Here is an 11,688-nt window from a genome sequence, read left to right as displayed (position 1 = left end):
ATTCTTCACATGAATACCACATAGTAGACATTGTTTTGGGTTTTATAAATACCTCACTATAATGTAGTCAGCTTATTAGGGTAATGAAAACTAAAAGTTGTTGGAATAATCCAGGCAGAGATAATAATGATCTGAGTTAGAATAACCCTAGTGAAAATAATGATGAGTAAACCAACCAGAGGTATTTAGTAGAAGAAACCCCATGACTTGGTGATTCACTGCTCAGATACTGAGAAGGAGTTAGTTAATACTAGAGGAGTCCAATATAAAACCTAATTATTGACTTAGGTCAAACTGAAGAATTAACTAGAAATATTGTTTCTTTTCAGCTCATTTCCTGAGGAATGCCAGCCCCATATCTTCTACATCCTCAACTCAATCTCCTGTCCAACATCACTCAGTTCAGTCCCATGTTCTACCTCACAGGTTTTCCTGAATTGGAAACCATTGAACACTGGATTTTCATCCCCTTTTTCTTCATGTATCTAATGGCCATCTCGGGCAATTGTTTCATTCTGATAATTATTAAGACCAACCCTCGTCTACACACACCTATGTACTATTTACTATCTTTGCTGGCCCTCACTGACTTGGGACTCTCAGTGTCCACCTTGCCCACCACTATGGGGATCTTTTGGTTCAAGTCTCATAGTATTTACTTTGAAGCCTGTCAAATCCAGATGTTCTGCATCCACTCCTTTTCCTTCATGGAGTCTGCAGTGCTCCTTGTCATGTCCTTTGACCGCTTTGTGGCCATCTGCCACCCACTGAGATACACAGTCATCATCACTGGTCAGCGAGTGGTCAGGGCAGGACTGATTGTCATCCTTCGGGGACCTGTGACCCTTCTTCCCATTGTCCTCTTGCTGAAGGCTTTCCCCTACTGTGGACCTCTAGTCCTCTCGCACTCATTTTGCTTACACCAGGAAGTGATACATTTTGCCTGCGTAGACACCACCTTCAACAACCTGTATGGGCTGACACTGGTGGTGTTCACTGTGATGTTGGACCTGGTGCTCATTGCATTGTCGTATGGATTCATCCTGCACACAGTAGCAGGACTGGCCTCCCAGGAGGAGCAGCTCCGAGCCTTCCAGACATGTACATCACATCTCTGTGCTGTGCTAGTATTCTTTGTGCCTATGATGGGGCTGTCCTTGGTACACCGCTTTGGGAAGCACGCCCCACCTGCTGTGCACCTTCTTATGGCCAATGTTTACCTCTTTGTGCCTCCTATGCTTAACCCAATCATATACAGTATTAAGACCAAGGAGATCCGCCGTGCCATTATCAAGCTCCTAGGCCTTAGAAAGATCAATGCTAAGTCCTGGGGCTAAGATTTCCTCTGGCTGCCTATAAGAAGGCCCCTAATTGAGCCAAATATTTACAGCATTGAGTTCCTATTCTATCACTCCATATTCTGGTACATTTTTTCCACTGCCTGAAATAAAGTATGAGTGAATTACTTTCTTGAGTTATGGCTTAAGATTGTTAATGTACTTTTGCTTCAATTATAATGCCTCCTCATACACCTGAGACCTGGTACTTTGGGCATTGTCAAAAGCTGCCCAGAAGATTTTCTCAAGGTTGAGCGCCCATGTACAAAAGCAGAAACTAAAATAAAACTAAATGAAAGCTGTTTGGAATTCCTGAATCCATGGTAGGAAAAAGAAAGTGGAATTGATTTAACATATCCAGCAAGTTTTTCTTCAGATGCCAGATCAGGTAGGAAGATTGGTAGTTAATAGGCAAGGTTTTCTATACCCCAGAACTATGAAGAGCAACTCTTAAGAAGCACCTCTTAGTCAAGGAAATTTGAGCCTGGTACAGAATAGGTGGGAATTACCAGAGGGCCAGACGGAAGCAGAGCAAGGAAACGATGGGTAACACTGATTGAGATATGAACTTTCTCAAACAAGAAAAGAAGTTTTCTTTCTTATTTCTGGATTCCATTCTATGCATCTACACATTTATGAATTCATTTACTATTTACATCTTGCATATATACCTTGTTTCAGGGATTGCATTTATGTATATTTACTGGTGAGTAAGACATGCATAATTTTTTCACATAACTTAGTTCAACCAAGTTGCAAATATATTTAATTACATTGATTATATAACTTTATAGAACATTTTAAGCATGGAATGCCATATTATCTGCTGTTAATGGGAATATATTTATGGAAAAGCATTTAAAACTATGTTGAATGTAATAAATTGCAAAATCTGGAAAGCAGTTTGGTCTAGGAAGAGAGGAGAGTAAATTGAAGTGAAAAGAGTTACACATGAGGTTTCAGTTCTGTCTGGAAGAAAACTGAGACAAATTGGCAGAATGTTAAGATATGTTGCAGCTGAACAAGCATGTACGTGAACATTTTTATGGAAGATTTATTATGTCATTCTCTATATTTGCCATGCAAATATTATATAATTAAAAAATAAAAGTACAAAATGAAATTTTAAAAAGTTCTGAAAATGGATATGAATCTTAGGTGCACACACATGTATATGAATGTGTGTGTATGTGTCTGTGTGTGGGTGTAAATCTTGGTGGTTTATCCTTGGGTGACCCTACATAATCTGAGTCTTAAAGGTAGGTACTCCTTTGAGATAGGTTTTATCCTGAACTGAGAGATGAGACTCTCAAATAGCAAATCTGAAGCTTAGAATATCCCTCTCCTTTGAAAGAAAATTTTATTTCTATGGATATCATTGGTAGACTGAGATATAAAGAACACAGGATTTTTATTTAGATTAGAGTCAGAGTCCTGTTTTTGCCACTTATTAATAAGTAGGACACCTAAGTTTCAAATTTGTAGCTAGATATAGATAGCATTAGAAATTTCTACATTACTGGAATTTGAAATGCAAATTAAAATATTTAAAACTTATCAGTAACTCTTCAAGAGCAGAGTTAGTAATCAAGATCTGTGCTGACAAGTATTTGGCAATATTACAACAGCATTTGAAAATTGTAATACCTGACTACAGTGTTTGTGCTTTTAACTATACTAAATTGCTTCAATAAAAAATAAAAATTAAAAATAAAATTAATTACAGCTGCATTTATTCTTGCTGATGACAGTATCTGCTTTAAATAGACTGAACTACTTCCCAGCACTGGGCCTTTGCTCCTGCATGCAGAAATCTTTGTTAGGTCTTTGAAGCTGACAGTGTATTTGAAAAGCACATCATTTTCAGGTAATATAAATTATGTAAAATATTTACATAATTTTGTGATGTCTTGCTTTGTGACAGCTCTTTGTACATGTTTCCCCCTTTACCTGGAATGTTGGATCTGATATAAGAGTAGCGATTAATAATGACCAACTAGATACTTATATCTCCTATGAAGTTTGTTTTTGCTCTCCCTGAGGAGTTAGTGGTTCTCACAACAATATCCTATAGAAGATAATGATTTTGTCAAAGTCAGAGATTGTGAGTTATTGACCTTTCCATTCAGATATCTGGGTCAAATATTTTAATATTTGATGAATGAATGAAAGTGAATGACTATGTGGTTAGAACGACAATTGCAAAGGAAGCTTTGTCTGGGGAAAGAAAAGGAAGACAGAAAGGAGGACTGAAGGTCACCCAATACATTTTCTTACATGATGGCTGTCAGTGAGAAGGGAAGGTGAGGGATCATCTGGTGGCCCATGGTGTACTCATGGGGCAGTAAGTTCCTATGGAAGATAACTGTGGTGCCCAAAGTCTAGGTCCTAGAAGGATTCATATCTTTTCTGGGACTTTGTCAGGTCTGCATGCACCTCAGAGGATTCCTCTGAGGGTCCAAGACCCAAGGGAGAATATCAGAAGCCTTATACATGCCCTGCAAGTAATACAGCTCAGCATCCTGAATCTATCAGAAGAGGCTGGCACAGGAGTTGGAACACGCTGCAGGAATCTGCTAAGAATCTACAGACAAAAAGGACTAGTAAGTTGTTGAAGGTCCTTTGGTTTGTGGATCAAGGAGCCAACACATTGGCCTCTATGATATCTCTTATCTAGCAGGTCTATAAGAAGGTATATGGATAGGGCAGCTTTCAGGAGCATGGCCAATCTGTGGTTAGCACTGCTGGTCTGTGCTGTCTCACAGATCTTCTTAGCTAGGAATAGGGTCAGAGAGCTGTACTTGTTTCTGGACTTGCTTTAGAGTGGGGTGACAGAGGATATGGCAGGCAAAGATCAGAACGTCAATTCTGCCCCAGTGGTTGGGGCTTCTGACATTTTAGAGTGCTTCTTGGTGTGCCCCATGAAGTTCAATAGTTTACCTAAAGAGGAGACCAGGCATGTGTGAAAATATTCTATCACAGAAAGAAGCTATGGTTTAGGGAGATTCAGGATCTTCACCAAAACCATGCATCTGGCTTATCCAAAAGCCCACTCAATGGCTCTGGGCTCCCAACCCTGAATTCATACTCTTCATTGTCATCAGATCACTAAGGAAAACTTAGATTGCACTGCAAACATTAAGGGGAGAGCCATATTTGGCAAGTGGTAGACAAATATGATGAGAATGTATTAAAGACAAGGTAATATTGAAAGTCACAAATAATAGTCTGCATCTATTAAATATACAGTTTTAACTGCACCATGTTTAGAGTTGCATATAAATGGCTTTCTAACCTACAAAATAGGTATAATAATTGTTTTATTTATTTCTGATGAGGAAACCAAGTCCAAACAAGTCACTTGAGCAGTCACAAAAGTAACATATGTTGGAGTTAAATGTTAAATAATAATAATAAAAATAAATTTTTAAAAATTCAAATGCAGATCTGATTCCTGAGCCACTTGTCTTCCCTACCACAGTGTTGCCTATGAAACTGTGCCCCGAGACCATTGTCCTGGAGCAGTTCTTCACTATGTGGTGTCCTGAGATGAGAAGACTATGGGTGAACCCTATCCACTCTCTCCAGGGCACTAGTCTATTAAGCCCTCATGGGTCCCCACCCACCAGGTGTGACCCAGACTTCTCTTTCATCCTGCCTCAGTGTCCAACCACATCTCCTGGACCAACCTCTCTACCACCTAGTCCTCCTGCTGTCTCACAAGAGACATTCTCTTCTCCTCAAACCCTTCTCTTTCATTTGGCTTCCACTGTGGCTAGGTCCCTCAGCTCCCTCTCAATTTACTTCCTGACTTCTCTCTTCACTGCTCCCCAGTCTCCTCACTCCCTCACCAGTTTTCTCTCCACATCTCTCTGCCTTCAGCATCTCTCTTCTTGATCTTTCTACCACCCTGTCTCTGAGAGTAGTTTCCCGACTCTTCAGGCCATTGCTCCATTCCCTCTTTGTCCCCGTCCCCTCATCCTCTGCACTTCAGTTTCTTCCTTCACGTTACACAACCATGTTTCCTCTAAACCCACTTCCCTTTTTCTATCCGAATTCCCCTCACCAGCTTCCACTGCTGCTCCATTCTTCTTCTACTTTCTCATTGTCTTCCAGTCTCCCCCAATTCTTGAACCAAGATGTATGCCACTCTTACCCCTTAGCGTTCTCTGTCACTGTCTCTCTCCCTGCCCATCTGGCCCTCATTAGATCTCTGCTGTCCACAGCCTCATCCCTGTCTGCCCATCAGCTCTAATTTCTGTCACTCGGTATACTCTGTAATCTGTTCCTTAGTCCCCCCTCCTTTTTGACTGTTTTCCAATCCCTCACTAGAGCATGGGTAAATCCCTAGTAGATCCCAAATCATTCAGAGATATGTAACACTATCTGCCAAGATTTAAAACAGAAGTATTAAAGAGGATATAGAGGGGTTTTGTATAATAGGAAGAGTAAAGAGTAGAAACTGTAGGAAAATATAACACAGAATTACATGGTTTTCTATTTAGAATAAATGATAACAAATATTTTTACTGTATGTTATACTCTAGACTCTGTTCTTCATTCTGTATGCATGCTGTATCAAATAAAACTCATACCCATTACTTGATTAGGAAATATTTGTACCCTTATTTTCCTGATGAAGATGTAGAAGCAAATATGTCAAACAGAGATGGAGGATAGTGAGGCCTGTCTTGTGAGCATCTTCCCAGGTGCTCCATTTATAATATTAATAAACTAATTCTAGGAAAAAATAGGCTTTATTACTGTTGCTGCTGTTCTGAGGTACATTCATTGATATGTATTTCCCGCTATACCTATATAAGGTCTAATAAGTTTATCCGATTTATTAAAGTTGCCTAACTTGTGTCAGGTCTCCAGCTTGATTTGGAAAGAAGAACCATATCTTTTTTTTTTTTTAATTTTACTGTAGACATGTGTACTTGCTGTAAGAAGACAGAGCAAGAAATAGGAAAAAGGAGAAAGCACCCCCTCAGGGGAATGGCTGTGCCACAATCTCTTCGACTCATTCTCTTCTCAATATTTTGGGCTTGCACACACATAGCTATGTCCAGTTTGTTTTTCTTTTTTTTTTTCTTTTTGGAGAGTTTTTTTTGTTATAGGGAGCATGTGCTCGCAAGAAAGAGAGAGAAAAGAGAGATAGAAGCCAAGAAATCACCCTCCGGTGGGGATGGCCATGCAATCCCTTCTCCTCCATTCTCCTCTCGGGATCTTGGGCACACACACACACACACGTGTCCAGCGTGAGTTTAAGCCACCGGGTCAGGGCCTCGAACCATGGTTGACTATATGAGAGTCCAGTGATATAGCCATTATGCCAACTACTGGTCCCCTTCAGCTTGTTTTCATGCCACCAGGTCTGCAACCTGAAAAACACAGTTGGCCATATGGAATCTAGGAACCTAATCACTATACCACAAGTTTACCCAAGGCATATCATTAAATAAGCCTGAAAGAAGAAAGAGAAAAGGAACTTTGGCATGTCTGTACACTTGGAAATTATATTTTAAGAGAAAAACATCTTCAAATTATAGTAAAAGTAATAGCTTTTAAAACACAGACTACGAAGGTCAACATGTGGTGTAGAGGTTAAGGTGCTGGACTCCTACATGACTGTCCGCAGTTCAACTCCCAGACCCAGTGGCTTGAAACTTATGCCTAGCTCATGTGTATACAAGCCCAACATCCCAAGAGGAGAATGGAGGAGAAGGGATTACAGTGTGGCCATCCCCCCCTGGGGAGTAATTTCTCACTTTCTCTCTCTCTGTTTCCCTCTCTCTCTGAGTCTCTGGCAAACACAAGTGCCCTATAGCAAAAATCTCTCAAAAAAACTAAATTAAATAAATAAGTAAATAAATAAACACAGGCTATGCAAGTCAAATTATTTAGTAAGACTCTATGAGGCAATGATGAGACAATTAAATTTCCAAGGGCCTGAGAAGAAACTGAGGCCTGAAAAACTGGATGTGAGAGTCATGTGTCTGAGCAGAGAAGTGATTGGAAAGACACAAAATAGTCCTTCTTCATCATGTGGACATGTGCTGGAATCACATGATACTGTTAAGGCGGGGAGCAGATAGGATGAGTAAACTCTCAACAGACATCCCCAAATTACTTGGAAAAAAATCAAAGATAATTTTTTCTACAGGAAAGAAAAACCTTCAAGAGGTAATGTCATACAAAGAAGAAAACTTAGACTAGTAGTATTTCTGAGGATTTGAACCTTCTAAGGTCAAGCTACACAGATACTTAAGAGAGATAATGCCAACCAAGCCTATCTTATACTAGCTGATCAAAGATAGATGTAAGAAAAGTCTTTGTTGAGGCTTACTGTCATTGAGTTAAATGAATTAAATTGAAATAAGAAAATTAGTGCAGACAAAGGGAAATGGTTTAGGCTGTTTGGGAGGGCAGTCTAGTTAGCAGGTCTTCAAGCCCAGGCAGTACTGAGAGGCCATATCAGCAGGGGACTGGTGCCCAGTGGTAATGGGAGAACTCACGCTTCCTAACCTAAATATTAACCTTCAAGCACATTGTCCCCTTTATAGACAGAATAGGCCTTGTGAGGATGCCAACTGCTCTGAGCGCCAACTTGAGTTTCTCTACATTCCTCATCCTGGCTGTGACTGACTTGGGCTTGTGCATGTCCACACTGCCCTCGGTGTTGGGTGTGCTGTGGTTTGATGCCCGGGCTGTGGGCCTGGTGCCCTGTGTTCTGCAAGAGCATTTCCTCCACTCCTTCTCCTTCATGGAGTCAGCCGTGCTCTTTGCAATGGCTCTGGACCGCCTGGTGGCCATCCGTTTCCCACTGCGCTATGCAGCTGTACTCACAGGTCCTCGTGTGGCATTGGTTGGGGTTGTGCTGGGCATGCGGAGTGCTGTCATCACAGCTGCTCCCTCCTTGAACCTATTGAAATTTGACTACTGCCGCCCTGGGGCACTCTCCCATGCTTACTGTCTTCACCAGGACATGATCCGCCTGGCCTGCTCTGACACACGCTTCAACAGACTCTATGGGCTGTGCATCATCATGCTGGCCATGGGCTCTGATGTCCTTTTTATCCTGCTCTCCTACACTACCATCCTCCGCACCGTGCTGGCCATCGCCTCTGCAGGGCAGCGACTCAAGGCCCTTAACACCTGTGTCTCCCATATTTTGGCCGTGCTCTGCTTCTATGTGCCTGTGCTGGGCCTGTCCATTGTGCACAGATTTGGGCACCACACCTCACCCCTGGTGCGCATCTTCATGGGGACTGTCTCTGTGCTCTTCCCACCCCTGATGAACCCTGTAATCTACAGCATCAAGACCCAGCAGATTCGAAGGGCCATTCTCAAGGTGATTTCACTGGGAAAGATACAATGAGACACAGAAGATGGACTACTGACGTTCAAAATGAGGAGTGCACTAAAGCTTATTTTCATAGCCTGCTTAACCACAAAGTAATTTTTATTTACTTAGTTTAGTGTAATCAAGTGATTGTACATTCTGAACTGACTCAAATGGTAAAATAAATTTTGCCCAGCCTGGTGGTACAATTGGTAGCAGGCTGAAATGCAATGCTAAATGCTATGTGTCTGATCATGGGTTAGGATGCTCAGGTCGGTCTAAAAACATGCTGGGGCTGTCCAGTGTGCCCAGGATTCTACCAAGCTAGTGGGCTGAGAGAAGAGGTAACTGCTTGATGAGACCCTTCCAATGCTGCTTCTCTCTGTCTCTCTCTTTCTGCTTCTATTGCGTGCATGCATGCTATCTTGAATAAAACAAACTTTTAAAAATAATAAAATATCAAAGTAAATGCTTATTACTACTTAAGTATAGATATTTATATACTTATTTATACACTATTTTCTTACTTGAAAAATGATACTGTACAAAAATGTTTCTAAGCTCAAAGTGACTATATATTTGTCTCTATAGATTTATTAGAACTCTAATTCCATAATAATATTATTAGTAACAAACTACTCTAATAATATGGAAAGTTAAAATCATCATGTAATAGTCTTTGAATTTAGTAATGACTTTACCATTATTCCTCACGATATAATATTATTCTTAAAAAAATTTTTTTAATTGTATATATTGGGCAAGCTGATGGTGTGGTGGCTAAAGCAGCTGGATCCCACATGGCCAACTGTATGATACCAGCCCCAGACCCGATAGCTTGGAAAACACACTGGGCATGTGCGTACGTATGCCCAAAATCCCAACAGGAGAAATGGAGAAGAAGTGATTGTGGGGTGGCCATCCTCTATGAGGTTGGGTGCTGCTTTTTCATTTTCACTCTCCTTACCCCATCCCAGTGAGGGCATGTGCCCTATATTGAAAAAAAAAAGAATACATTTGTCATATACTACGTTATGTTTTGAAGTATATAGATAGTGAGGAATGACAAAATATAGCTAATTTACACATGCATCACCTCAATTATTATTTTTGTGATAAAAATATTTTACATATATTCTTTTCAAGTCTACATATATTAGGTCATCGGAAAAGTCATTATACATTTTTCAAATAATTATTTTATTTAATTTTATTTATTTTAATTTGACCAGAGAGGGACAAAGAGAGGGAGAGAGACAGAAAGCGAGAAAGCAAGTTGCCAGGTCCAGGACTCAAACTGCGGTCAGCCATGTAGGAGTCCAGCACCCTTAACCACCACACCACCTGCTGGTCCATGTCATGATACATTTTTGCATAGAAAAACACATTATGACTTTTCCAGTGATCCAATACAGTCAACAAGTTCAAGATCTCTTGAACTTATTCCTTCCATATAACTGATCATATAACTGAAATTTTGTATTCTTTGACAAGCATTTCTCAACCCCTAGTCCTCCCAAGAACCCTGCCCCCAGTAATCACCTTTTCTCTGCTGCTAAGAGATCAGTTTGTTTAGATTCCTCATATAAATGAAGTTACATGTCTTTCTGTTCCTGGCTTCTTTCACTTAATGTAATGTCCTCCCAGTTGATCCATTTTGCTACAAATGACAGAACTTCCTTTATCTTTGACTTACTACTTTTCCATTCTGCATATATGATTTCTTTACCTATTTATCTGTTGATGAACACTTAAGTTCATTGCTTATCTTAGTTATTTGGAATAATTCCGCTCTAAATATGGGAGGGCAAATATTTTTATAACATACTGATCTCGTTTCTTTGAATGTAACCCATTCATTTGTTTGGATATACCCAATGGAAATGTTGGATCACATGGTAGTTCTATTTTTAATATTGTGAGCTGCCATACTGTTTTTCATGGTGGCTGTGCTAATTCACATTCCTACCACCAACAGTGAACAAAAGTTCCCTTTCGTTACACATTTGCCATCTTGTCATTGCTTGTGTTTTTGATAATGCTCATTCTTACAGATGTGAAGTGATATCTCACTTAGAGTTTGATTGGCATTTTCCTGATGATTAGTGGTTATGAACATTTTTTAATATACCCACTGACCACTTGTTTGTCTTCTTTTGAAAAAAAAAAAGTCTACTTTGTTCTTTTGCACATTTTTACATCAGATCATTTATTTTCTTGCTATTGGGTTATTCGAGTATCTTATATATTTTGCATACAATCAGATGCAGAATTTGCAGAATTTTCTCCATTCTGTAGTTTGTCTCTACACTAATTTCCATTTCCCATCTGTTTATTTTTGTTTGTGTTGCCTATATTTTTTGGTTCAAATTCAAAAAGTCATTTTCCCACACCAATATTGTGGAGCTTTCTCCTTGTGCTTTCTTCTAAGCAACTGCATACTTTTCAAGTCTTAATTTAAAATTTTTATTATATTTTAAGTTCATTTTTGCATATAGTATAAGGATCAAATTTTATTTTTCTTCATGTTTTATTCAGTTTTTCCAACATCATTTACACAGTAAAATTTCTATAGTTCCAGCTTTATCCTATCCTAAGTTACAGCTGCCCTGGGGATTCAAGTGCTCAAATGTCTTCATTTCACTGTAGCAATCACAGGTGACTTACATTCAGCAAAATTGATGGGGCATAATATGAAAAACTGCTCTTTTCCTTCCTACTCCTGATTTCTCAAAATGCTTCCCACTGACAGTGCTTACTAGGAAGACAACTGTCTGAGAAACATGTAAAATGTACTTTGTGGCCACTCGGCCTCAGCGGTTTTAAGGAGAGTACAGAAGGACTGAATGATCCTGGAAGCCAACAAATGAAGAAGGGAGTCCATGATCTTTTCAGTCTTAAAATTTAACTTAGAAATGGCTTGCTTAGGCAGGTCCATGGCCTGCTGGTTACAAGTACTGGATCCCACTTGGCTGACTGCACAGTTCGAGTCTCTCTCTCTAGTTT

General features: G+C 39.8%; 2 protein-coding genes across 2 annotated transcripts; both read left to right on the top strand.

The window, feature by feature from the left end:
- The first annotated feature begins 344 nt into the window (after nt 1-344).
- On the top strand, nt 345-1,337 carry LOC102503392 (olfactory receptor 51M1). The gene has a single exon (XM_006151706.1). The coding sequence runs from the start codon at nt 345-347 to the stop codon at nt 1,335-1,337; it is 993 nt and encodes a 330-aa protein (XP_006151768.1).
- A 6,586-nt stretch (nt 1,338-7,923) lies between these two features.
- On the top strand, nt 7,924-8,718 carry LOC102470158 (olfactory receptor 51L1). Its single transcript, XM_006151711.1, has one exon. It carries the CDS (start codon nt 7,924-7,926, stop codon nt 8,716-8,718), a length of 795 nt encoding a protein of 264 aa, XP_006151773.1.
- Nucleotides 8,719-11,688: the final 2,970 nt, after the last annotated feature.

Source organism: Tupaia chinensis, unplaced genomic scaffold (assembly GCF_000334495.1).
Source record: "Tupaia chinensis unplaced genomic scaffold, TupChi_1.0 Scaffold000325_1, whole genome shotgun sequence".
Taxonomy (NCBI): Eukaryota; Metazoa; Chordata; class Mammalia; order Scandentia; family Tupaiidae; genus Tupaia; species Tupaia belangeri.
The sequence above is the reverse complement of the archived record's forward strand: the minus strand, read 5'-3'. Positions and strand labels throughout refer to the sequence as shown.